The 25,863-nt window shown below is 34.8% G+C and overlaps 1 protein-coding gene across 1 annotated transcript; it reads left to right on the forward strand.

The window, feature by feature from the left end:
- The first annotated feature begins 22,100 nt into the window (after positions 1 to 22,100).
- On the forward strand, positions 22,101 to 23,249 carry LOC117093840 (alcohol dehydrogenase class-3-like). Its single transcript, XM_033229307.1, is given in 3 exon segments — positions 22,101 to 22,569; positions 22,571 to 23,101; positions 23,103 to 23,249. Coding segments are annotated over 3 exon segments (1,131 nt in total). The 5' UTR covers position 22,101; the 3' UTR covers positions 23,235 to 23,249.
- The last annotated feature ends 2,614 nt before the right edge of the window (positions 23,250 to 25,863 follow it).

The following is a 25,863-nucleotide window of genomic DNA, read 5'->3' on the forward strand; positions in this document are numbered from 1 at the left end:
TTTTATCATACAAAATAAAATCCATGACATTTGCAAAGTACATTGATATTCTTTTCATATTTACCTTACATATGAAGACTCATTTAAAGATATTTGTAAAAAGTGTACCCTGCTATGTTTCACTAAATAAATGTTATCCAGTTGATAAAAATAATATCTTATTTTTAAGGATAAAGCTTTTGAAAATTTCATACATCTAATTATTTATCCATTTAAATTTTTAAATGAATTTATTTATTTATTTTATTTTATTTATTTATTTATTTTTATTTTTTATTTTATTTTATTTTTTTTTGAGACGGAGTCTCGCTCTGTCGCCCAGGCTGGAATGCAGTGGGCGGATCTCAGCTCACTGCAAGCTCCGCCTCCCGGGTTTAGGCCATTCTCCTGCCTCAGCCTCCCGAGTAGCTGGGACTACAGGCGCCCACCACCTCGCCCGGCTAGTTTTTTGTATTTTTTAGTAGAGACGGGGTTTCACCGTGTTAGCCAGGATGGTCTCGATCTCCTGACCTCGTGATCCGCCCGTCTCGGTCTCCCAAAGTGCTGGGATTACAGGCTTGAGCCACCGCGCCCGGCCTTTTTATTTTATTTTTTAAAGACCGGGTCTCTTTCTGTTGATCACGCTGGGGTGCAATGGCTTGATCCTAGCTCACTGCAGCCTCAAACTCCTGGGCTCAAGTAATCCTCCCATCTCAGCCTCCCCAAGAACTGGGATTACAGGAACCTGCTACACCCGGCTTGGTTTTGAAATCCTGGCTTCAAGTGATCCTCCCACCTCAGCCTCCCAAACTGCTGTGATGACAGATGTGAGCCACCATGCTTGGCCTGTTTATCCTTAAAGTGCTTTGAAAAATCTGGATTTTAATGGGAATTTTTAACATTATAGGAGTCCCTAGTTGCAGTATTTTAAAGACAATGAAACTTTCAAACTATATATATTTATCGACAAAATGTACTCTAAGCAGTTTTAACAGTGAAGTACTTTGAGCAATAAGTCTCTGACTCCCCATGCAAATCACATTTTCTACCTTTTGGCTACCAAAAAAAAAAAAATAATAACTAAATAAACATGGCTTTTGGTTTAGAATTCATTTAAACTTCATTTCCCCCTTCGTCTTAAATTTGTATTTCTTCTCTTCTCAAGGGCATTTTCCACACAAAATTTTTCTATCTAAACTTGCAAGTGTTTTACCTGGTTAGCTTCACGAACAATGATTATTTCTTTATCACATTAAAAAAATGAATTAAAAGGTGAGGCCCTATAAATCAGTTAGTTCTGGATACTACATAATGTCAACATACAATTTTCTATGGGTTTGAAAACCCCAGATGTTGATAACATAAGGGCAATACCTCTAGAAAATTGACTGTATCTTTCAGTTTTAGTATAATTTCCACCATCGATCCATCAATCAATTAGCACCAATCAGTTAATCAATCATCATCAGTAATTGTTCTTAAATATGTATTAAGCACAAATCATGTTATGACATTATCTTAGAAATTAAATCTATTGGTGTAAAAATGAGTTATTTTTAATGGCAGCTTATGGTTGACTTGGGGAGGCTTGATATATTGATAAAAAATGAATTTAAGGTAATGTATGATACAGAACAGAAGATGTGATCTGTGATAGTTCACAGGAGGGAGAGTTTGAGGAGTTATTTCTCCATGAGTCTATCATATTACTGCACAAGCAGAGGCACTCATTCCCTTTGTTCCAGATTATATCTCATGGATGTTTGTATAACAAGCAGCTTAGAAGGTATGGTGTGTCCTTCAGAGTAAAGGGTAGATTTGTGGGCTGCCCAGTGTGATAAAGATAATGTTTCCCTCTAGGAAAAGATTAGGTAGATTTGCTTCCAGTCTATTGTAGAAACTCAAGGTTTTCTAAACTCAAGTTTCCTCAGCTCTGATGCAAACCCTCTGCGTGCAAACTTCCACAGGTACCATTTTGTGTCATTCTGTAGGGTTTGAGTAACAAGGGAGCTGACACAAACATGAAGCTCATAGTGCTTTGTGTGCCATGAGTAATAAAATCCTATGTCTCTGACCCAAGAGTGTTTTGTTTTCTGCCAGTACATATGAAATTGTGGCAGACTGACTTACTAGTTTGCAAGTAGGCTAAAATTTCAGCCCTTTCACAATTCCTTACAGAGGTTTTTTTTTGTTTGTTTGTTTTTGGAGGAAAGAATCTCACTGTTTTGATTATATAAGTGTAAATAAATTCTTCCCAGGCTTTGGCACATTCCTAGCCATGGACAATTTTTAATTATCTAGAATTTAGGACTCCATCAAACCCCATATAAAAACGAAGGGGTGTGGTGTAGATAAAAGGTGTAATTAATAAATTTGTTTGGTGAGGGTGAACATAACAGAACACACATATGTAAAAGAAAGAGGGGTTGGAAAAGTTGAGTAATTTCAAAATTTTGTTTGATTTTCTATTTGACTTGTATTACCTATCTGAGTACAACCCACAATGACAAACCTCTTAATTTTTGCTCAAAACATTGTATAGATGGTAATTTTTCAGTTGAAAATTCTTATTGTAAATTAAATTATTTCTCCATAAGCTTGTTCTCTAATTTCATCTTTGGCAAGCAGTGTTAGTTATCTTCATCTTGTTTCTGTACAGAAATGTATATAGCATAGCTTTGAAATTATGGCTGCCAAACGGAAGATAGCTTCCTATTAAGCGATTTAATCATGGGCATGCTTATGTTCAATAAAAGTTATCAAAATGCATTATCATAATTAGGAAATTGAGTTCTCCTCTTGTACAGCACCTTATGAATTATGTGGAGTTATTTTTGAACCACAATGCAACACTAAATTAGGTTGCTCTTTCGTTAAAAAAATTAAAGCATAATCAGTTACTATTCTCTGCTCATTTCTAATTTCTACAATGGTGCCTTGATTTTGTAAACCTAGAGAAATCATGTCTTTTTTCTACTCCTTTTTTCTGTTTTAATGTCACTTTACATCCGTTTCACTTTTTCTCTGGGGCTCGTTTATGAAACCCGCTGGCACTGGTAATGATTCTTCATGGTGGAACCCAGCAAATGCTGTTGTCATCTCTCTTAAACCAAACTAGTCTTGCAAACATACTGACTCCATTTAGTGGAAACAAAAGGGGATAGAACAGAAAGAGGAGATCATGCGTATCTTAAAATAACAACGGCCATATGACAGTTTCAGGCCTGTGTTTGGAGAGAATTTGCATATATCCTATTAAGCCTGCCTGAGCTCCACTTTCAAATTTTGATGTTGCCAGTCAATTTGCAGAGGTCAATAATATCTTTTCCTAAATGCAAGTTTTCTTATAATTGCACCTCAATAACTGACAACGGGTCCTGACAAATAGACAAGAAAGACAAGTGTTTGTTGCAAGAAAACATCAATATACAGCATTTTGTAGACAGGACTACTCTACAGAGACTCTGCTATTTTTGGACCATTAGCATCAAGTCAAGGTTTCAAATGATAAATTCAATTAGAGTGGAGTTGACTAAGTGATCTAAAATAGTGTGCATTAGGAGCAATGTACAAGCATGGAGTTCATTAAATAGCAGTATCAATGTGATCACCTTTTAGTAACATAATCAATTTACTGGTCTTTGAATAGTAGCAGTGGTCAGACTAAATTAAATTTAATGTACATTGACCAAGTGACTTACAGTATCTAGATTTACAGTATCTCAGAATAAAGAATGATGACTTTCAAGCATTCCAGGAATGAAGAGAGGAATAAATTATAATATGGGCCAAATAAGGTGAGAAAACTTATCTTTTGTTTGCTTCCAAGTTTTACAATAGTTCTTTTTCTGAAGTCTGCAAAAAAAGTCAGACTAATTGGAATCCTGTGAACTCCACAGATACTACAGACTTGAGTGCTGCATTGGCAAATTGGTATTCCATTTAAATTCCCATCAAAGCCTTTAAGGTTTATATTCCTGAATACCTACTGACAGGTGCTATGCAATCAGCACTATTACGATATGCTGGAAACAGGCATTGTAGCTTAATAAGGAAAGCTTGAAGATTCAATGACGGGACAAGAAAAACAGTATAAATTTATTACAAGCACATCCGAATCCTTCATCTTTCAACTTTTTTCTTAAAATATGATATATGAATAAAAGGATAGTAACAATGATCTTATCTGAGTGGTGGCCACATGTGTCATATTCAGATATATTTTTCAACAGCCTATATTTTGTCCCTAGAGAGCTGTTGCCTATTAGTATAAGATTTGCCAATAACCATCACAGCCATGTCCAATATTTTATACTTGCACTCCCAAGTGTCTGGCTTGTTCATGATTTGGGGGAAAAAGTTAGAGGACCAGTGGAAATCTGTTTGATGCATTTATGCTCCACATGATCTTTAGAATAAATCAGCTTCCTATATTTTAACAGCAATTGGTATTATTCAGGGTTAGAAGAGGTTATATACCAGAAATTCTAAACTATAGTAGATTCAGCAGTTGCTACCAAATAAAATAGGATACGTCTTCAATGGAGAACACTTTTTCAAAGTACACAAGTTTTACACATATTCTTTAAAATTCCTTTACTACACTTCAATTCCTGCCAGAACTGACTGCTATTCTGTTAGGCAAGGCTAGGGGGTGCTATAACCTTACAGCTGAATGAAATCTGCACCCCAGTATTGAAAACAAGGTATTTTATCAGCCTCAGATCAGAAAAGGAAGGATGTGCGTGTGTTTGGACATGCATGCACACATAGGTTTCTATCCACTTTGGTAAGATATGAGAAAGAAGAAATTTGAGTAAGAATATTTGCAACTGTTGATTTTTACATAGAATATGTTGATGCTTCCAATCATTCTAAGTTTTAAAACGTGGATTTCGCATTTTAGTTAAATTATTGAGATTATTTTTTCTTAAGGAAATCTTTTTATCTTTCTCCAAATTTTAAGAAAGAGATTCTAGAGAATAATTGAAATTCTGGATAGGCAATTGTGCTAATTAATAATTTTATTATATAATTTTTTTCATTAAACCAATTGTGTTTCAGGTCAACCTAGGAATATTGTATTTTAGAAAGTAGCAAAAAAGTCAATTCCATTATTTAATTTGCTAATTTTCTCACACTTCAGAAAATTAAATATTTTTGGTAAAGAACAAGATTCTGTTAGAAAACAGTGTAAGTAATATTGAGCCACTATCATTATTGCTTTTCCTTCTTTAGAAATATTGAGACTATTTTGGAATTTTTAAAATTTTTATTGCAAGTTTCTTTTGAATGAGGCTTTCCCTAACTAATTAGTAATTAAGTAAAGAAGAAGAGATTTTCTTCTCTGTCTGACAGGGTCTCACTCTCTTGCTCCTGCTGGAGTGCAGAGATTTGATCTCGGTTCACCGCAACCTACACCTCCCTGGCTCAAGCGATTCTCCTGCCTCAGCGTCCCGAGGAGCTGGAATTACAGGCACGCACCACCACACCTGGCCAATTTTTGTATTTTTAGTAGAGAAGGATTTCACCATGTTAGCCAGGCTGGTTTTGAACTCCTGACCTCAAGTGGTCCGTTCGCCTTGGCCTCACAAAATGCTGGGATTACATGTGTGAGCCACCACACCAGGCAGAAGAGATTTTCACAAAGAATCTTTATAAAATAAAATGTCTTTACATATGATGTATTTTGTAAGACTCAGATTTACTGTCTTTAGAAGCTGAAATCATACAGATTTCTTTTTGGCATATTTGGTTTCTTGGTAAGCTATTTTTTAAAGGAAATTTTAAATAATGCAATAATATCATGTTGTTTGAATCCTCCCTATCTTCCAGCTTTTAAAGACAACCTGAAACAGGAGATTGGTGATGAATAAAGCATGTGTGAATTTGGTTAAATTAATTTCAGAAAAATGTGTTAAATCCTACAATGCCCAGCACTATAATAGACCCTACCAATATGGAGTGAATGAAAGTCAGGGTCTGTCAGTGGGAAGCTTGGTCTAATCTTTTCTTCATTATGAAGATGGCATATCGACCCCAAATTGATTTAATTTCATGAACCTAGAGAAAAGCCTCTTCCCAGTTACTTTACTTGGCCTTTAAATAAGTTACATAGTTTGAAACCCCTTTGCTATGTAGGAAAGATGTGGATTGATCCTTGTCTGAAAAGCACACTTAGTACTTCTGAGAGGAATGCTGCTTTTTACATCATCAATTGTTTTCACTTATGGGGAGGACTTTCTTAGGCCCAGGATTTCAGAGGGCAATTACATTTAATTAATTTGGCAAATAGTGAAAGAGAACTTACAATATACCAGTCCTGGTCATCAACTATGGGGAAGGGGTGGTTTCTGCCATATTGGAGCCCTCATTGTAGTTGAGGAATGAAAAATTACAAAGAAAATTTGCAACACGTTTTACTCTGTGAAACAGGCGATTTGACGATGTGAAAGTACTTCAAGGGAAAATTACCTAACCTATATTCCTTAACGTGAAAATCACAGCCAAAGAAAAAGAGACAAGAAATGTGTGGAATGCAACAGTTGGAACTACTTTAAATTAACACTAAATTCCTGATTTTATTGAGAAATACCAGTAGATTACAGGTTTCTAAGTGATGAGTAGTTATGTTTTTACTGACTGAGTATAAGTAGGAGTTTTGACAAACAGTTTTTGTGTGTGTGTGTGTACCCCTCGTGGCGCTCAAAATCATTGTATATACAAGACATCAATAAAGTGTTTTTCTACTGATTATTTGTTAATGAAATAAGGATGTGAAATGATGTGTGCCTGTTACATGATTAAAATAAGCATTTAAAAGAAAATCTCAAATATATAAACCCCTTGGGGATCCAAGAATCTTAAAACTTGCTTGTCCTAATAATGAGTTAAAAGGCATAGTTATTTGTGTATGGTGTTTGTGAGTGGATGTGTGTATTTATTGAATTGTGTGTGTGAAAGTGATTTAGGAGGTCAGCAAGGGAGCCCTTTCTCCTGTGCAGTCTTTACAGCTATTCAGCCCTTGCCAGTCAGGATGTGATGGATGAGTTCAGGAATTGAACTCTGACCCTCACTGGGAGAACACGGACCTTGTCAGAGGTATCTCAAAGAATTCCCATTATCCTTTAATTTTAAAGATTCTTGAAATTGCTTATAATTCTTGCCTTAGGTACTGAAAACTTCCTTTTCAGTTTATAATAAGTTAATAGCAAAATGACGTGTATTCCAAATAGCCACTCATGGCATAAAATTACTATTGCATTCAGATAATATTAATATTACAGCCAAAAAGTACTAATTGCCACTGCAACTATTATCAAAATAATTGACCAAATTCACCTAATGGTTATAATTTATTTGTAGCACTGAACAATTATTGGAGAAGATGAAGCCAATTGCCATAGAATAAAAATTATTCTTGTAATTTGTATACTGCATTGTTCCCGAGCACACATACAAACTCTATATGTAATACATAAACCCTTTGAAAAAAATTAAACACATACAAAAACACAAGCTCAGTCAGCATTAGCATTTAATTAACCGATTCCTCAAAAATAATTGGATGTTTGATTATTTGTCTCATGTCAATCCTGCCATTGGCTGCATTTTATTTTATTATTTGTTAAAAGCCTGATTAATGAAATCCAAAACCCCACATACACCTCAAAGCCCCCAGAATGCCTCTAAGATAGTTGTATAGTAAAGAAAATACACCTAATTCGAGTAGACATATTTAATCGGTTGGAAAATTATTAAATGTCCAGGAAAAACTATGTTAAAATTATTGTAAAACCATGTGTATGCTGAATATACTTCAGTTCAGTTAATTTTTTTCTAAGATGTAACAATCAACCAACACGAAAATTGACAACCTTATGTGAGACCATTAGGTGACATTTAAGAGCAGAATCAGCATTGTTTCTTATTTTGCAGGATTTCCCAGATATTAGAATGCTTTTAGCACTATGTCTGGGGTGACCTGATTATGACAGATTTATTTTCCTTATAAATTGCTTCTAAAGATAAACATAAGCCATTTGGGAAGAGATTTATTCTTTTCAAAATCAAAAACTCGAGCTACAAGAAAAAGCTTGCAGTTAAAATAAAAGCTGTATTTAAATATGCAACATTCAACAAAGGACATGACTAAGTTAAGTCTCTATATAATCAGAAAACATGGGATTCTACCAAAAAATTATTCATGAGGAATGGGAAGGTTAAGAGAGGAGAAATGCATAAGTCTTAGAAATTAAACCTCAGAAACACAATTCAAGAAAGGATTGAAGCAATATGGTACCTGTTTTCACATTTATTATGACATATCACAACTGAAACATACTTTCAGTGGTTTAATTCAATATTTCATCTCCAAATAATAGTCAAAAGGAAAGATACTATTTTATGGTATTTGTTGTTTCTTCATACATTTATCAGTTTAGTCATCCCTTTATCCCCTACTCCCTTCTTCACTCCTTCCTCCTAGCACATAGTTACAACATCTAATAGTGTTTTGTTTTAAATGCTAATAAAGTGTTTGTTGACATTCAGTGGTATTGCATCAGTAGTATTTTATTCAGGATTTCCAGAAAGCACAACTCTAGGTGGAGCCAAGTACATTAGGCAATCTGAGAATGGTGTTCCTTGGAGGTACTCAGGCAAAGCCATATGATAAAGCTCTGAAGGATACAATAGATGATAAGGCTTAGCTCCTAGCAATTGCTAATTTATGATTAATTAAATAATATTTAATTTATGATTAATTAATTAATTTGTGATTCATTAAATAATTGTTCAACAACCCAGTTTTCCCTATTCTGACCCCCTCGTCTATATTATAACTTATAATAATATAAGCTTATATTTGGTAAATTTCCTGTTAGTAATAAAATTATTACCTCCGTACGTATTTATTGGTTAGCTTCTATTTGCACCTTATTCTATATAGGTGCTAATGTGTTTGGTGGGTCGTCCTTTGATTCTCACATGGCCAATATTTTCCCCATCAAAATTACGTCGTTTCAGTCCTGCCAATTCTACTTGAAAATGGTGAGATGATAAAATTGGAGGCAGGGGAAATTTTGAGTGAGGTATAGAAGGGAAATGTTGCTTTCATTACCTTTCACGTTTGCTCCTCCAACTCTCTCCTCCCATTCCCATATAGGATGGATGTCTTCTGAAACCAAAATACAATGATGTTTTCTCTTTGTGATTAAAAAATAGGATAAACTCTAATTATTTTTATTGCTCTTGGGTGGTTACACAAAGATCTATGTACCACTTTTCCAGAAATAGACTACATTAAAAATGAAGAAAATAATAACATCAACATGTGTTCTGTTCAAAGTCTCTCTCTTTAAAGATTATCCAGAAATCACAGGAATCCTTATTTCCTTGCAGAAAATATAAAGTCTTTTTCTTTTAGTGTCCGGAATAACGTAAGAACGTTATAATTGAATGCCACAAATAAATCTGTCTCAAATGAGGGAAGAAAACTAAAAGATTATATGTTACAAATATTCAAAATTTCTGGCCAAAGGCACATACTATAAATGGTCACAGCCTTCTCCCTTTGAAGAATTCACAGAATAACACTCAGAATTTGACTGTGAGTAATCGAGCTTCCTAGCTATAAAAACAATGCAGACACAGGGGTCTGAGTTTGGTTTAATGTTCTCCTGTAAACATTTTGAAATTCTTAATAGTTCATGAATACTGAGCCTCATGTTTTTGTTTTTTACTGGGTTCTGCAAATTATATAGCCATGGATTCTGGTGGAAACACATTTACATCAGTTTGGGTTCTTGAATGCTTGGAAGTCAAGAAAATTCCACCATCAGCAAAGGACTACACTTGAAACAATTCCTTAATAACTGAGAATTACTGCCACTGCTTTAGCTAGAGAATTAAGAGGCAGGAAATACTTCCATTCATTCTCTGTCTCTTTGTTTTCTGAACATGAATGTTCAGATTGAAATAACCAAAATGAGCTCTGGTAAGAAGAAAGATTTTTCATTTTGACAGATTCTGAAACAACCTTTCTCTTGGCTGTTTAGTTTTTCTGTTTGCATTTTCTCTTCTGCTTTCTCTGGAAATAGATGAGTTTACAAAAGTGGAAAATCCACCTGATTCCTTCTTGGCCTTGCATTTATGACTACATCTGTGAATGCATCTATTAATTTCTTAGAAGCTTGGACTCTGGAAGCCAAATGCTTTGGTTTAGATCCCCTTTGGGGTACTTAAACATTTTTTTATAAAGTGTGAACTTGAAAAACTTTTTTTACATAATCTCTTCCTGAGATTTCTCATTGGAAAAATAGGAATACCAACAGTATATAGTATATATCTCATTTCTTTATTATGAGACTTAAATAAGATAATGTGCATTAAATATTTAACAAGTTCCTGGCACATACTAAATTATCAGTATATTTAACCATTTCTTTCTACTGTTAAGTTCAGCTTTAATATCAGTCCTTTATGCATATATCCTGTTATCTAAAATTATATGCCAAAATATCTTGAAGCATTACATTGATAATTATTTTATTAATAAGAATTATTTCTGTTTTGCTACTAGCACTATGTAAGTGTTGCTTCTCTGTTTCTTCTTCCTCTTTCATTTGAAGTATTTTAAATAAATGAAATTTTATAGTAACTATTTTACATAAACAAACCTTTTTAGTAGTTTCTCTTTTTTCAGAGCTCTACATTTTTTCTTTTGCTTTTTCAAATAAAGCATGTAAGAGGAAGCTAAAATATGAGAAAGTGCTTAATATTTTTTATATTCATAGCTTGAAACTAAATATAGTACTAGCTTCCATATATTAAATCAATCTAATGGTTATTTCTATGAATCATAAAAATACCATTTCACAAATTTTACTTTCAATCACAAAGAACTGATAATATTTTCCTTGCAGAATGAGGTTTACATCCTCTTTTCTCAGCAAATGAATATAGAAAATAGTGCCTGAGAGTATGGTTGGCAGAGATTCATGAAGAGAAGCTGGGTGTTTTTTCTCAGGGACCCCAAAGGGGAAATGTTAACAAGGAGCTATAAGGTGGCAGAGAAAGCCTAATGAAGTTCATTTCCCACCAGTCAGAGATGAACATTTTAGGAGGCACAGCAATCGATCAGTAGGCTTATTAAATATTAACACGTCTTTCTCACTTTCTTCATTAGAGTTTTTGCAAAGTAACTAAGAATGTGACTGCACCAAAGACTTGAACTCTTTCAAGAACCAAGGCAGACATCAGCAATCAGTGTTGATATTTAATTATAATAAATGGTGCTTCATCTCAGAAATACCAGTAATGTCACTTGCATAGAACTCTAAAGAATAACTATGTATAATCATCCTGTCTCTTTATCCGCCACGTGCACACACACACGCGCACACAAACACACACACACACACTCCTTCATTAAAGCCATAGTCATTATTAAGAATAAGCACTTGGCGGATCAGAGAGCTACTAAATAAAATTCCTATGCAGTCTTTCTGATAGTTGTTTTCAAGCATCTCAGATGCCTTTGCAACACTACCCTTCTAAGTGCAGGTTATGAAGTTTACCCAGACTTACCTCCTGGACAGTTTAGGTGAGTATAGTGCTCAGTCTGGACATCTGCTTTTGAAAACAGTATCCTGTTTGATTTTCAAACGTATTTTGGGGGGCCTCATCTATTGTGATTATTATATTGTCAAAGTATACATTTTAACCACATAGACCTCTTAAAAAACAGCAACTGATTTATATAGGATGCTGAAATGCCTCCTCAAATACTCAGAAAAAAACTGTTTCTCCCTAATGTACCTAATTTTCTTAGCTGAATGATAAATTTGTACTACCTTAAGCAATTCTGCATCACTGCATCCTTAGACCACTGTGAGGGGTATATTTGAAGACTGAGGTTAAATTATTATAGTCATAAACATATTTCAGGCTACAAATATATAATTCTTCGGGAAAAATAAAACTTCTGCTTCTGAATTGAACTTTCAAAATGCTGCTTTGAGAGTATATGTTCATGCTGAAATACTTTTTGTTACTCTCCACTGCCCAAAGGTCAAGTCTAGACTTCCTCTGCAGAGGATTTCACGATCTGGACCCTTACTTTTCACTTATATCTGTTCTCCATGTCAATCAAACTGGCACACTTCATAGACTGAATTTATTTTGTTTTCTTTCACCTTTATTGTTTTGCTCACTTTCCTTGATTGGAATTTCCTTTTCTTTATGCAAATTCCAACTATCTTTATGTAGCATTATTGGGAGCCTACTATCTGCAAGGCCCTGTGTTTGTGATTTTACGTGAAATCTCCAAATAAAGCTCTGAAACAGTGGTTTATTTTAAAGATTAAGAAACTATGGCTTGCACATACTAAATTCCTTTCCTGAGGCACAGAGCTACAAAATGACAGAGACTAGATTTAAAATACAAGTTCAGATTTTTTTTTTTATTTCACAATTGCCTTCAAGCCAGATAAAATTCTATCTCCTTTATAAGCCTTCTCTACTAAATCTCAAGTAATTTCCAAACTCCTAAACAAAATTGCCTGTATAATTAACTAGCAACTGTAGTCATGTAACATTTCCTTATTCTGTGACTGCCTCCTCCTCTAAATCGTATGCTTCTTAAAATGAAGAGTTCTGACTTTTCCTAACCCCCATAATATTTTGCAAAGTCTAAATTTCTTAATCTATGTATTGGTAAAACAGTAAATGGCATTGTTTCAAGTTATAAAAATTTTGTCACTTCCATAGACCTTATTCTGGTAAAATGTACAATGTGGGAGAAATGTTTCTTTTATGTGAGGATATATGTGTACTCATAAATATATGCCTCTATCTAAGAAAGGAGCATAAAAAGAGAGAGCTGCTTGATATTGAACCTCTAGATGATACTTGGGAGGGTGATAGTGGATCCTCAAGATCCCCTTGGTCTGAGCAGTAGTACATACATCAAGCAGATTACTAGTGTAGTAGGCATGAAGAATCATTACTCATCTGCTGTAATTGTTTATTGCCAGTGGAAACTATGCTTAAGCTCAGTATTCAAGGCAATAGTTAAAGTTAGAGATTTTATGATAGTGAATCTGTCTGAGCAAGGAGTACATTCACACTCCAGCACTGGATTTACCTCAGCATCTTTTAACTTGCCTATGTTGTATTCAGACAAAAGAGAAATGCAAAAAATAGATTAGTGATGTACAGCATTAAGCCAATGTCAGAAATATGATTTTACCAGAGAATTAAACATTTATAATATTTCCTCTTTATCTCTCTAAAAACAAGCACACTTAAAATTTCACATTGCAATATTTCGTGTTTATTTTTGTAATAGACCCTTAATAGAAACAAATGTGATACACAAGCATACATTTCTAGGAGATAATTTTGGAAACTGGAATAGCTTAGTACAATAAACGTTTTTAGAATAAATGAATAATTGAATATAACTAGGTTAGACATCAGTAACAGAAATTCTATATTTAATACCTTAGAGGCCATGACAACTTTTAAAGATCTTTTAAATTTAATTTAATTCAATCCAGAAATTGGTACCTTCCTGTTTGGAGCCGTAGTAATGAGTGATTCTGTAAAAGAGCTCTTGTTGCCAGAGGAACTCCTATCAACTATAGGAATATTCAGATCATCCAAGTGAGAATTTTGCAGCTAATGAAAGCAATGGGTTCAAAAAGAACTACAGAAGGCAGGCAAATGTTGCAAGAAAGGCAGTATTGATAGTCAAATGGCAGTGCTAGAATAATAATAATTTAAGGATATTAGCAATGACATTTGTGTAATTGTGGTCTGGCACGATCCCTCAAATTTAGAATGATCTTGGTTAGGAGAAAAGCCAAGTAAACTATTTCAACTTATTTGTAAGTTGCATTTATAATATTGGTATGAAATCCATCTGCAGTTGGTATTAAACACATTCAATGCTGTTTTAGATTCATATTCTGAAAGCTAAGCATTGGCTGAAAAGAAGTGACTGGGAAAATGGTAGGTTTGGAGAAGCATTGGAAGCATAACTATAGAAGCTGTGGTATTGGGAAAAGTAAGCAAGATGTGCAACAGAAGACCTGGAATGGAGTTCCAAATTCAATCACTACTAGTTGATGTCCTTTGAAAGTCTTTATCCTTTATAAATTTGACTTTATTAAATTGGGATGAAAATGTTAACACCTAACTCAGGCTGTGAAACTATCTGTCAGAAAATATATGTGAAAGTTCTATGTAGTGGTTAAAGTACATAGAATTATAAGTATACTCCATCAATTTATGTGAAAGACTGACACAGATCAGATTAATGCATATCTTCTTCCCTTGTACGTTATCTTTTTTTTCTTTTTTTTTTTTTTTTTGAGACAGAGTCTTGCTCTGTTGCCCAGGCTGCAGTGCAGTGGTACGATCCTGACTCACTGCAACCTCCACCTCCTGGGTTCAAGCAATTCTCCTCCCTCAGGCTCCCTAGTAGCTGGGATTACAGACATGCACCACCAAGTCAGGCTAATTTTGTATTGTTAGTAGAAACAGGGTTTCTCCATGTTGGTTAGACTGATCTCAAACTTCCAACCTCAGGTGATCCATCTGCCTCAGCCTCCCAAAGGGCTGGGATTACAGGCGTGAGCCACCGCGCCTGGCTGCCTATCTGTTTCTTTTCAATGAATGGCAAAAGGCCAAGTATTCTATAGGCTGATAGGCTTTGGAAAGGCCTTCTTTGCAAAAGCGCCAATAGTTCATTAACTTGTTTTATGTCAAACAAACTCCCACTTTTCTTCCCACCTTTGGAGGACAGAGCTCAGTTGCAAATATCCCCAGTTGAAGTAACTTTTTAATGGCACACGAAGGTAAAAGTGACTAATGACAGATTAATCTCTGAGATAAGATTTGATAGCAATGGGTTAACTAGTCAAAAAAGCCCTACAACTTTGATATCCAAGGTGCGGAGTACCTTGACAGAGGTGCAGCATTTAAAAAGGGATGAATGAGAGTGCCACAAAAATATGGAGTCACTTTAAGTAGAGTTCACCCTGTGGTCAAACGATGTAACAGATTCTTTGGCAGATCAAAGAGAAAATCTAGTTTCCTCAGATAAAGGAGCTTAAACAGTTGAGGAAACAAAAATGGGAACTCCAAATACTTTAGTCAAAGCAGAAAACATGTGAACTAAATGACTGAAAAACTATTCCTGGGGGTGGAAAGTTTAAAAAAGTCACTTTTGAGTCCAGATGAGCAAAGGCCAACAGAGAAACTGAAGAGTAAACACACCATGGTTAAGAGGGAAACTTTTGCCACTGAGTGATGCTGGTGTCAAGAGTATGTTTAAAATTACCTTAGAGATCAAGGGTAGAAATTCTGTCTGGGCTAGTGGAGTCAGGAGAAAATCTCAGTGTGTAAGAGGAGAGATCAAAGTTAGAACCTCAAAGCTTCCCGGAAAACCACAGACAAACTAGCATGTTTCTAATGCACCCTGAATGTGCATTTCGAGAGGCAACACAGAAGTTGAGGGTATTTTGTGGATATTCACTAGAAAATAACAATTATTTTAAATTATTATATTGCTTATAATTTTTATATATTTACATAATACAATAAGGAGAAAACAAAACCTAGAGATAAAGTGTTAAATATTTAGATAGGTTCAATAGAAACTATACATAGTTGTATTTTCATGCTTTGATCCAATTCGTACATAAAATTTAATATCTTTAAAGTGAGATATAATTTAAGTAACTTAAATTTTAGACAATGCTAAAGTTAGATTTAGATGCAAGGAATTATTTTGAATATGTTTTCACTAAATATGTAGCAGTGAATATGCATGTGAAGAGATATATTTCACCATTTAACAGTAAATTAAGAGAAATGTGACTTTTTTTTCACTTGTGAAGTTCAGATCTTCCTTTTCTCATGCATGAGCACATTTCTAAATTCTTTTATGGCAAAAATATCTGGAATATTTTATTTTTAGTATTGATTTTTAAATTTCAACTCTGTCACAATAGCAAATGTACTTGCATGGAAGAACCAAGTGCTAATATTTGAGACTTTCATAGAAATAGGATCTCATGGAAGTGATTAACATTATGGTTGACAGTTTATCACTTTTTTGTTTAAATCACTAAAATGCTGACTATCCCAATAATAATGCTAAAAATAGCATTCATATATTGAAAATAGTAACAATTTCTTTCAAATAAACAGAAAAAATGGTACATGAAACTGAGAAAGATCATATTAATTTGTTGTCAATATAACTCTGCCACATATAAAGAAACCATAGATGTTTCTAGAAAATTGACACAGTGTTTAGTATTGCAGGCTTAACATTGCAGTCATTACTGAGATCAAGTTCAATGACTTGTTGTAACATATATAGAACCATTAAGCTGACTTCAAATAAAAGGACACATTTCTAGTATAATGAATATTCTGCTTCACCCCAGTATTATTATTCTGGTTGTTTCTCTCACACCGGATCTTTATAGAGTCTTCAGCTCACATGATCTCTGCAACACTTATTTCTTTGATTACTTTCTATTACTAAAATCATCTCTTCAGTTTAGCCTCTAGTCTACAACTAACTCCTGAAATCTTTCTACCTCTCTGATTATTTTAGTGTTTAACCCTAATTGGCTTTCCTCTACCTCTGCCTGTCCTTTCAATGTTGGTATTCCCCTGAATGCACCCTTTCAACTTTTGTGTTCTATACATTCTTATTGGTAGAACTTAGCCTCTGTCATAGCTGCAGCTACGATTTATAAACTGATGACTTCTAAAACTTTAAACTCAACCCTATTCTCTTAAATTAAAAAATTATACTTCCAACATTTCTTACAAACCATTACCATTCAGTCTGTATCCCAAGTAATGATTCCAGCTGACAAATGTTCCTGGAATTTGGCTTTTACTCTCTAATTACATAATTCTTGTCCTAGGCAAGTCTCTCATACGCCCCCGTACGTCTTGTCTAGTCTTTTAAAAATGGCCTCCCACATAATTTTACAGTGACAACTGTTTCCCCAGACTTTAGCAAAGGTTACTTTAGGTAGAGCACACATTGAACCCTGTAATTTCTCTACTGAAAGACCCTTCATATGATTTGGTGTGTCCATGAGATAGAGTTCAAAGACTCTGATGCATATCAGGCAAAATCCTCTAAAATCCAGGCTTTCCAAGCTCACTCAGCCCAAATTCTCCATTACCCTATAACCAGTGGCCTCCAGATCCACTGACCTTCTTAAACTCCTTTTCTTATCATGCTCATTCACTGCTACATGCTTTTTACCTGTAGCTCTATTGACCTTGAATGTTCTGTTTCCTATCTGGTAAATGCCTACTTACTCTTTAACTTGTCCACTTCGTGAAAACATATTAAACTCAAGAGAATATGTTGTTTCCTTCTCCTTTTTTTCTATGTTATTATTTTCTCTTTTGAAGCATTTTTATCATAGTATTATAATGATCTATTCACAAGCATCTTATCCATTAGAATGTGTTGTAGTCATATTTACATCTTCCATTGCCTAGCACTTAATGGTTCTCTGGAGTTTCACAGTTAGTAAGTAACTAAGCTGAGATTTGACTCCCAGTCTTCTAAGTCAATATCCAGCCCCATTCCCATTAAAATGGATTGCCACCCTGTCTCGGGGTTCTCTCTTCCTTTTGGGCCTGTATTCTTAGTTACCCAGCATTTTTCACTCTGGCTGTGCTTGCTACTTTATCAAAACAAACTTGGATTCTAATCTGTCAGGATTATACTCAGTGGTTTCATTACCATTGTGATATTTTGGAAAAGGCAAAGATGCCACAATTATTCAAATCATTCATACGTAAGCATCCAGATATAATTCACACCCTGTATTTCTGGTTACAACGCATGTGAATAGGTATTTTATGCATTTTCTTTATCTTTATAATCGGTCATTTTGACAAGTCTGCAAGGTGCAGACAGATTTCTTCTCCTGCGTATGTATTTTCACCCATGATACATGACCGAATGCTTTCATTTAGGAACTGAGAAATGTTGGGATTGTTAGCAGCTGAAGAAGAAACACTTAGGGATGAATGAAAGGGATAAAAATGAAGGGAGAGTAGCATGTTGCCTATATTTTATCTGGCCTCTTTAACTGAGTTTGAGTAATATTGGATTAAGATTAGAATACAGTGACAATTTTGGTTTAGTTTTTAAACGTAGACTTATTTATAGAATATGTTATAACTATCACAGGTTGGGAAATATTTGAGTGAAATTTACTTATATTATATCCTATCATTACTAAACAGTTTTGAGGTAGAGTAGGTTTTAGCCATATATGCCTTTATACACAGAGGGAAATATTGTCTGGGTCCACAGAAGAAATTTGCAGCAACTGGGGAGCTACACAGTGCCTGAAACATATTGACCTCTGCCAGGCTCAAAAATGTGTGACACAGCAGTGCAGAATACAAACACCTTACAAAGACATACAATATATACAGATAGATATATGAAGACATAGTGAATGAACTTTTGTATTTTAATAACACTGTGCATTTTTTCACCTAAAAGATGATATTCAGATCAAATGAATATGTAACAAAGTGACTTATTTAGTTTCTCAGAGTTTCAAGGTTTTCATATTTAAAATGAGAGAATAGGGCTATAACATCTAAGTATCCTGGTTTTAAATTCTATTACTCTACAAGAAAAAAATCTCGACAATTACTAAGACAATGGAGCAAACATAAGCATACATTTGTCCTTTGGAAACTTTGTGACATTTGAGAAGTCCAGCAAGGATTGTGTGTCTTGTTAAGCTTGTGATTACAAGAAGTGCAAATACTTTTAGATTTGTTTTGGCATGACATACCGTACATTTCTTTTACCAGTGTTGACTATCCACTGAAGTCTGGACTCTCAAATTCTTCAACATTCAAATTCACTGCCTGAGGAAAAACACATGGGTAGAACAGAGAATGAGACTACAGCATTTAATTATTAAATCAATACATGTGCCTGACTTGCAGAAGCTAGGTACAGTTTAAATCTGGTTACAAGAAGTCAATCATCCATTCCCCAAATTCTGAAAGCATGCAATCACACCTTTTGCATTTGAAGGCACTTGAAAGTACAACAGTCTAGTGTATAACGAATTAACTAACTAGAAAGGAAAACATTACATTTGCATTGGGCACATGATATGACCTTTTTCTTTTGAACTTTTCAAATAGTATTGTAGTATGACAGGCATTTTCCTTTTACATAGTCACAGAGAGTCCTCACAGATCCTACATAAACTCACAGAGGATGGGAGAAGGAAGTTAGTGTTTTTTCTTGCTCTTCAGTCTGTAAAACAGCTGTATTTGATTCTTCTTTGTTTTGCCCTAAGACTGTGATGATTTCGCTGTGAGATTTTTTTAGATACTAACAACAGTTATAAATAAATATATTGTTTTAATGTGAGCTTAAATTATGCAAGGCATGATTCTTTGTGCTGTACATGCATTACCTTATTTAATATTCACAGAAATCCTAAGAAGGATGTATTATTATGACACTTATTTTACAGCTGTGGAGAAACTGTCAATACAATTTTCTAATGTCTCCTATCTTATAAGTATTGTTAGATATCAAATCCAAAACTCTTACAGATCTCAAAGCTCACTCTCGTAATCATCCATTATGGGGGATCAGTGCTCTTTTCTACGCATCCATCCACACATATCTTGGTCTCTTCTAGTACATGGATAAATGGGAGAACTTAATTTTCAACTGTAGCTATAGAAGAAGAAAGAAGTGTTTCTCATGCCATGTTAAAGTCAGTTCAATAAAACTAGTATTAGTTAATTTGCTAAGATATTTTATTTCCCTTAAGCATCAAAATCACCTTTCACATGTATCTAGCAGAATATTCTTACTATATTTTCTTCCACTTTCATGGGTTCAAGTGTGAAAAGTATGCAAGAAAGCTGCAGCTGGGCTTAAAACTCTCATTTTGTATGTGTGGTTCTTTTGATCCTCCAGTGAAAGGCCACAGAAGGAACAAGCATGAATTTGTTTATTTTGAGAAATATTCAATCCCCACTTCCTCAATAGGTTTGAAAAATACAGTTAAATTCCCATATAGGGTAGTAATATTTTCAGTAATGTTCATGTAGATTATCTCTTTCTTTGAGTTGAATAGAAATTGCTCTGTGATATGGGCAAAAAATGTATCAAACCATATAACCGGTCAGAAATGAAGAAAAAATATGTCATTATAAGGGTATCATTCTCTTTATGGCAAATAAAGGAAGAGAGGTTGACGACATAATGCAGACAAGAAATTGCACTTATATTCTGAGTGGCTTTCTCAGATAATCTCTGGAGGCTTTATAAGAATTAAAACTTCTTAATAGCTACATCAAACTTCAGCTACTTTGGTTTAGATTTTAAAACAGAAGGTGATTTAGCATTTTAGATCTCTAGTGGAAATTGCTTCTACGTTCATGAAAGATGTTGTTAGAGGCAGGCATACCATATGACCAATAGCTGCTGATCCAGGCAAAGACTTTTACAGTTTGCAGGAAGTCACAAAGATGCTTCCATAACAACCGCAGGAATTGACCAACCCAATCTGTGAGAGGTGGAGACAGGAATTTAAATACATGGTTATTAGTGTAGAGAGCGGTTTGCACAAGTTTCTTGGAACTGTCCTTAGCTATTCTTTTCATTGTTATTGCTACTATTTTTATAGAGCCCCAAGTGTAAGTGTCCAGAGTACCTCAAAGGTGATGTGAAACACAGTGAAACAAAACACTTCTTGCAAATTCAACCTTGTGGTTGTGATTTCAAGTATCACATCTGTTCTAACTAGCTCATAAGCAGATGTGGAGCCTTATGTAATAAAATATCATAGGAGTTAGTTGCATTATTCTCAGTCTCACTAAAAATAACTGTACTTGACAGTTTGAGTAGCTTTTGTGAACGCTGAATATTTTTAGGAGAACATGAAAATTAGAAGAGGCTTTCTAAATATTTCTTAGTAAAATGTACTTAGCAAACAATAAGGAAAAAGGACACTTAGATAAAGATAGAATAAATAAATAAATAGCTTGATATTCACATTTGGATGAAGCAATTCTCTCACATTGATAGAAAGAATAAAAGCATAAATGTGGAGCATCTTAGGTGTTGGAATATTCAATTCTAATATATAGAATTCTCTATACTATAGAGAATATAGTATAGTGGGGTGGAAGAGAAGAAGGAGGAGGAGGAGAGGAAGAAGAGGAGGAGGAGGGGAAGAAGAGGAGGAGGAGGGAGGAGGAAGAGCAAAGAAAATTATGGAAGTAAAGAATTGATATCAGTAAGAATTAGACAGAGAAATTTTACATTAAATTACCTTATAGGAGATGGAAACAGGACAATAATATTTAGTATATAAAATGTTATTTAAGCCTAATAATTTATAAAATAACTAATTAGACTATAATCACACTGAGGAGAAGGGTCCTAGTGATGTGCCAGCATAAAGTTCATCACAAAAGAGGTAAAATTAGTAATTACCTAATGCTTGTCAAGTAGCATGGGGATAATAATTTGCAGCTTAAATCCCTGCAAATCTAGTTATCTTTAGACTAAGCTTAAAGTTTCATGGTAAAGAATATTTTCAACAAACGGTGCTTGCACAACTGTATATCTGCATTCAAGAGGATGAAGTTGTACACTTACCTCACACTATATACAAAAATGAACTCAAAATCAATCAAAGACCTAACTATAAGGGCAAAAACTATAAAAACTCTTAGAAGGAAACAGGTGTTCTTTATGACCTTGGATTAGGCAGTGGTTTCTTAAATGTGACACCAATAGCAGAAGTAATATAAGAAATAGAATAGGTAAATTAGACTTCATCAAAATTCAAATCTTTTGTGTTTGTAAGATACCATAAAGGAGGTAAAAAGGCAACCTACAGAATGGGAGAAAAATTTTGCTAGTAAAATATTTGATATTTTTACCTAGAATATATGAAGAATATTTATAACTCAATTATTTAAAAAAGACAGATAATATAATTTTTAAAAGTAGAAAGCATCTGAATAGACATTTCTCCAAAAAATATATACAAATGGATAGAACCCATGGACATGGTGAACCAGGTTATCAAGTGCAAGGCTGCAGTTGCCTGGGAGGCTGGAAAGCCTCTCTCCATAGAGGAGATAGAGGTGACACTCCCAAAGGCTCATGAAGTTCGAATCAAGATTGTTGCCGCTGTGGTTTGCCACACTGACACCTATATCCTGAGCAGAGCTGATCCTGAGGGTTGTTTTCCAGTGATCTCGGGACATGAAGGTGCTGGAATTGTGCGAAGTGTTGGTGAGGGAGTTACTAAGCTGAAGGCAGGTGACACTGTCATCTCACTTTATATCCCACAGTGTGGAGAATGCAAATTTTGTCTAAATCCTAAAACTAACCTTTTCCAGAAGATAAGAGTCACACAAGGGAAAGGATTAATGCCAGATGGTGCCAGCAGATTTACTTGCAAAGGAAAGACAATTTTACATTACATGGGAATCATAACATTTTCTGAATACACAGTTGTGGCTGATAATCTCTGTTGCTAAAATAGATCCTTTAGCACCTTTGGATAAAGTTGGTATCCTAGGTTGTGGCATTTCCACTGGTTATGGTCCTGCTGTGAACACTGCCAAGGTGGAGCCTGGCTCTGTTTGTGCCATCTTTGGCCTGGGAGGAGTTGGATTGGGAGTTACCATGGGCTGCAAAGTGACTGGTGCATCGCAGATCATTGGTGTGGACATCAATAAAGATAAATTTGCAAGGACCAAAGAGCTTGGAGCCACTGAATGTATTAGCCCTCAGGATTTTAGTAAACCAACCCAGGAAGTGCTCGTTGAGATGATGAGCACTGATGGAGGAGTGGACTATTCCTTTGAATGTACTCGTAATGTGAAGATCATTAGAGCAGCACTTGAGGCATGGCACCAGGGCATCAGTGTGGTGGTTGGAGTAGCTGCTTCAGGTGAAGAAATTGCCACCCATCCATTCCAGCTGGCAACAGGTCACACATGGAAAGGCATTGCCTTTGGAGGATGGAAGAGTATAGAAAGTGTCCCAAAGTTGGGCGTCTGAATATATGTCCAAAAAGATAAAAGCTGATGAATTTATGACTCACAATCTCTCTTTTGATGAAATTAACAAAGCCTTTGAACTCATGCATTCTGGAAAGAGCATTCAAACCGTTGTCAAGATTTAATTCCAAAGAGAAAAATAATGTTCATTTTGTCATATCTGATGGGAGCAGCCTAACAGGCAGGGAGAAGCTTCTCCAAGCTCGCAGCCTCGCAGACCTTCAGCAGCTACTCCAGAGAATGGTGTGATGTGTGTGATTCATGAATTTCTGTAATCAAGGACAAGGATAATTTAATCATGAACCTGTTTTCTGGACCATCCTCCACATAAATAATTGCTAACTCATTAAGGAATATTTTAACATAATAAAAGTAATTTCTACCAAAAAAAAGGTATACAAATGGCCAAAAAGCACACAAAAATGTGTCCAGGGTAGGCATGATGGCTCATGCCTGTACTCCCAGCACTTTGGGAGGCCTAGGTGGCGGATCACCAGAGGTCAGGAGTTCGAGACCTGCCTGACCAAAATGAAGTAACTCCACTTCTACTGAAAATACAAAATTAACCAGGCATGGTGGTGCATGCCTGTAATCCCAGATACTTGGGAGACTGAGTCAGGAGAATCGCTTGAACCTGGGAGGCAGAGATTGCAGTGAACTGAGATTGTGCCATTGCACTCCAGCCTGGGCAACAAGAACAAAACTCTGTCTCAAATAAATAAATAAATAAATAAATACAGTTTCAAAAAGTGTCCAATGTCATTAGCCATTAGGGAAATGCAAATCAAAACCACAACGAGATACTATTTCACATTCATGAGATTGACTAAAATTAAAAAGACAGATAATAACAAGTGTTGGTTAAGATGCGGAGAAAGTCTATTCCTCATATTGCTGATAGGAATGCAAAATGGTGCAACCACTTTTCAAAACTATCTAGAAATTCATCCTAAGGTTAACATTTGAGTAAACATAGAGTTAACATTTGACCCAGCAATTCTACCTCTAGGTATATACCTAAGAGGAATGAAAATATATGTCCACATGAAAACTTGGACATAAATGCATACAGTGCCATTATTCATAATAGCAAAAAAGGGATAAATTCCCAGATATCCATCAATTTATGAATGAATAAATACAATGTCACATATCCGCACAATGGAATAGTATCTGGCAATAAAAAGGAGGTGTTGATACTTGCTACAACATGGATGAATCTCAAAACGTTGTACTAAGTGAAAGAAGCTATCACAAAAGACCATATCTTATTGCATTTATAAGAAATGTCCAGAAGAGCCAAATCTATAGAAGCAGAAAGTGGATTAGTGCTTGCCTGATACTGGGGAGAAATGGAGAGTAACTGTTAAAGGATATGAAGTTCCTTTTTGGGATGATGACAATCACCCCAAATATTTTAAATTGACTTTGGTGATGTTTATACAACTCTGTAAATACACTAAAAACCATTGAATTGAATACTTTAAATTGTGAACTCTATGGTATGTGAATTATGTCTCAATTGTGCTATTCCAAAATAAAACAATGTAAATGTGTTTCAGGTATTTCAGTGACAGTCTGAATAGTTTCTTTTCCATGAGGAAAGAAAAACTAGATGCAAAGTATGAAGAGATTATCAAAAGATACCATCCTAAAAATAGAAATGTCATGACAACTGAATTGCTCTAGGGAAAGTTTGCAATATTTTCAAAAAGTAACATCATCTAACATGTTAATTTATTCTCCTTATTAAATGGGTTTATGATATAAACAAAGGCATTAAAAAATGTTTTATGACATTTATCTGTCTTAGCTAGGGTTTCATAAATTTTTCATTAACTATAAATAGGGATGGCCAAATTGCTCAGAAGATGCAAAAAAGAATCTATCACCACTTGTAGAAAAAGTTCAAATGTAATGGTCTTCTGACTGGATCATAGAAATCATTTTAACATGCAATATGCATCACATTGGGAAACTTGGTGGAATTTAGAGGTCAAAACAAAACAAACAAATGAAAAAGTTAGAAGAGCATGACAACAAGAACAAAGAAAATGATATAAATTGGAAGAGGCTGTAAGAAACACAGAGAGGATAATTATAAAAGTTGTATAGCACCACCCACTAGACCAAAAAAAGAAAAGAAAAACCAAAAGGAAAAAAAAAAAAAAGTCTAGTTGCTACTGGCAAGCTATGAAACAATGAAGAAACATATTTTCCAACATACTCATATGCATGAAAGACAATAACACTATCCCATCTGTGATCTGTTATGTCATATGGCAATGTCGTAGTTATTCTGGGTTTGGAGAGGGCTCCCTCAACAGATACACCTACAACCTGCCCCACAACACATTCTCCTGAGGTAGAAGAAGTACATTAGAACTCAAACGACATTCTTTTTCATATACAGCCATATACTGGAAAAGAAACAACAGATTGAAGTAAGTAGAAATGGAGATGTTAGTAGGTGACAAAGACCACAAAAATCACGAATTAACATTTATGTAATCATAAAGCATAATATAATGTAATCGGTTATAATATATTGATTGTACCTGACAACTGGGGACACTTTTATAGTTTTCAAAATGTTTCCAACTCCCTCATTAGATTCACTCTCACCTAAAAAGCAAGGCTGAGCATTTTACAGGTAACGCAAAGAAGGCTTAGAGTTCAATTATGCTTCTGATACTGGAGTGGGAGTACCCATGTATGAGGAATGATGACAGTGGGAAATGCAATGCTATATGA

Source organism: Trachypithecus francoisi, unplaced genomic scaffold, assembly GCF_009764315.1.
Source record: "Trachypithecus francoisi isolate TF-2019V2 unplaced genomic scaffold, Tfra_2.0 Lachesis_group12, whole genome shotgun sequence".
In the NCBI taxonomy this organism is placed as follows: Eukaryota; Metazoa; Chordata; class Mammalia; order Primates; family Cercopithecidae; genus Trachypithecus; species Trachypithecus francoisi.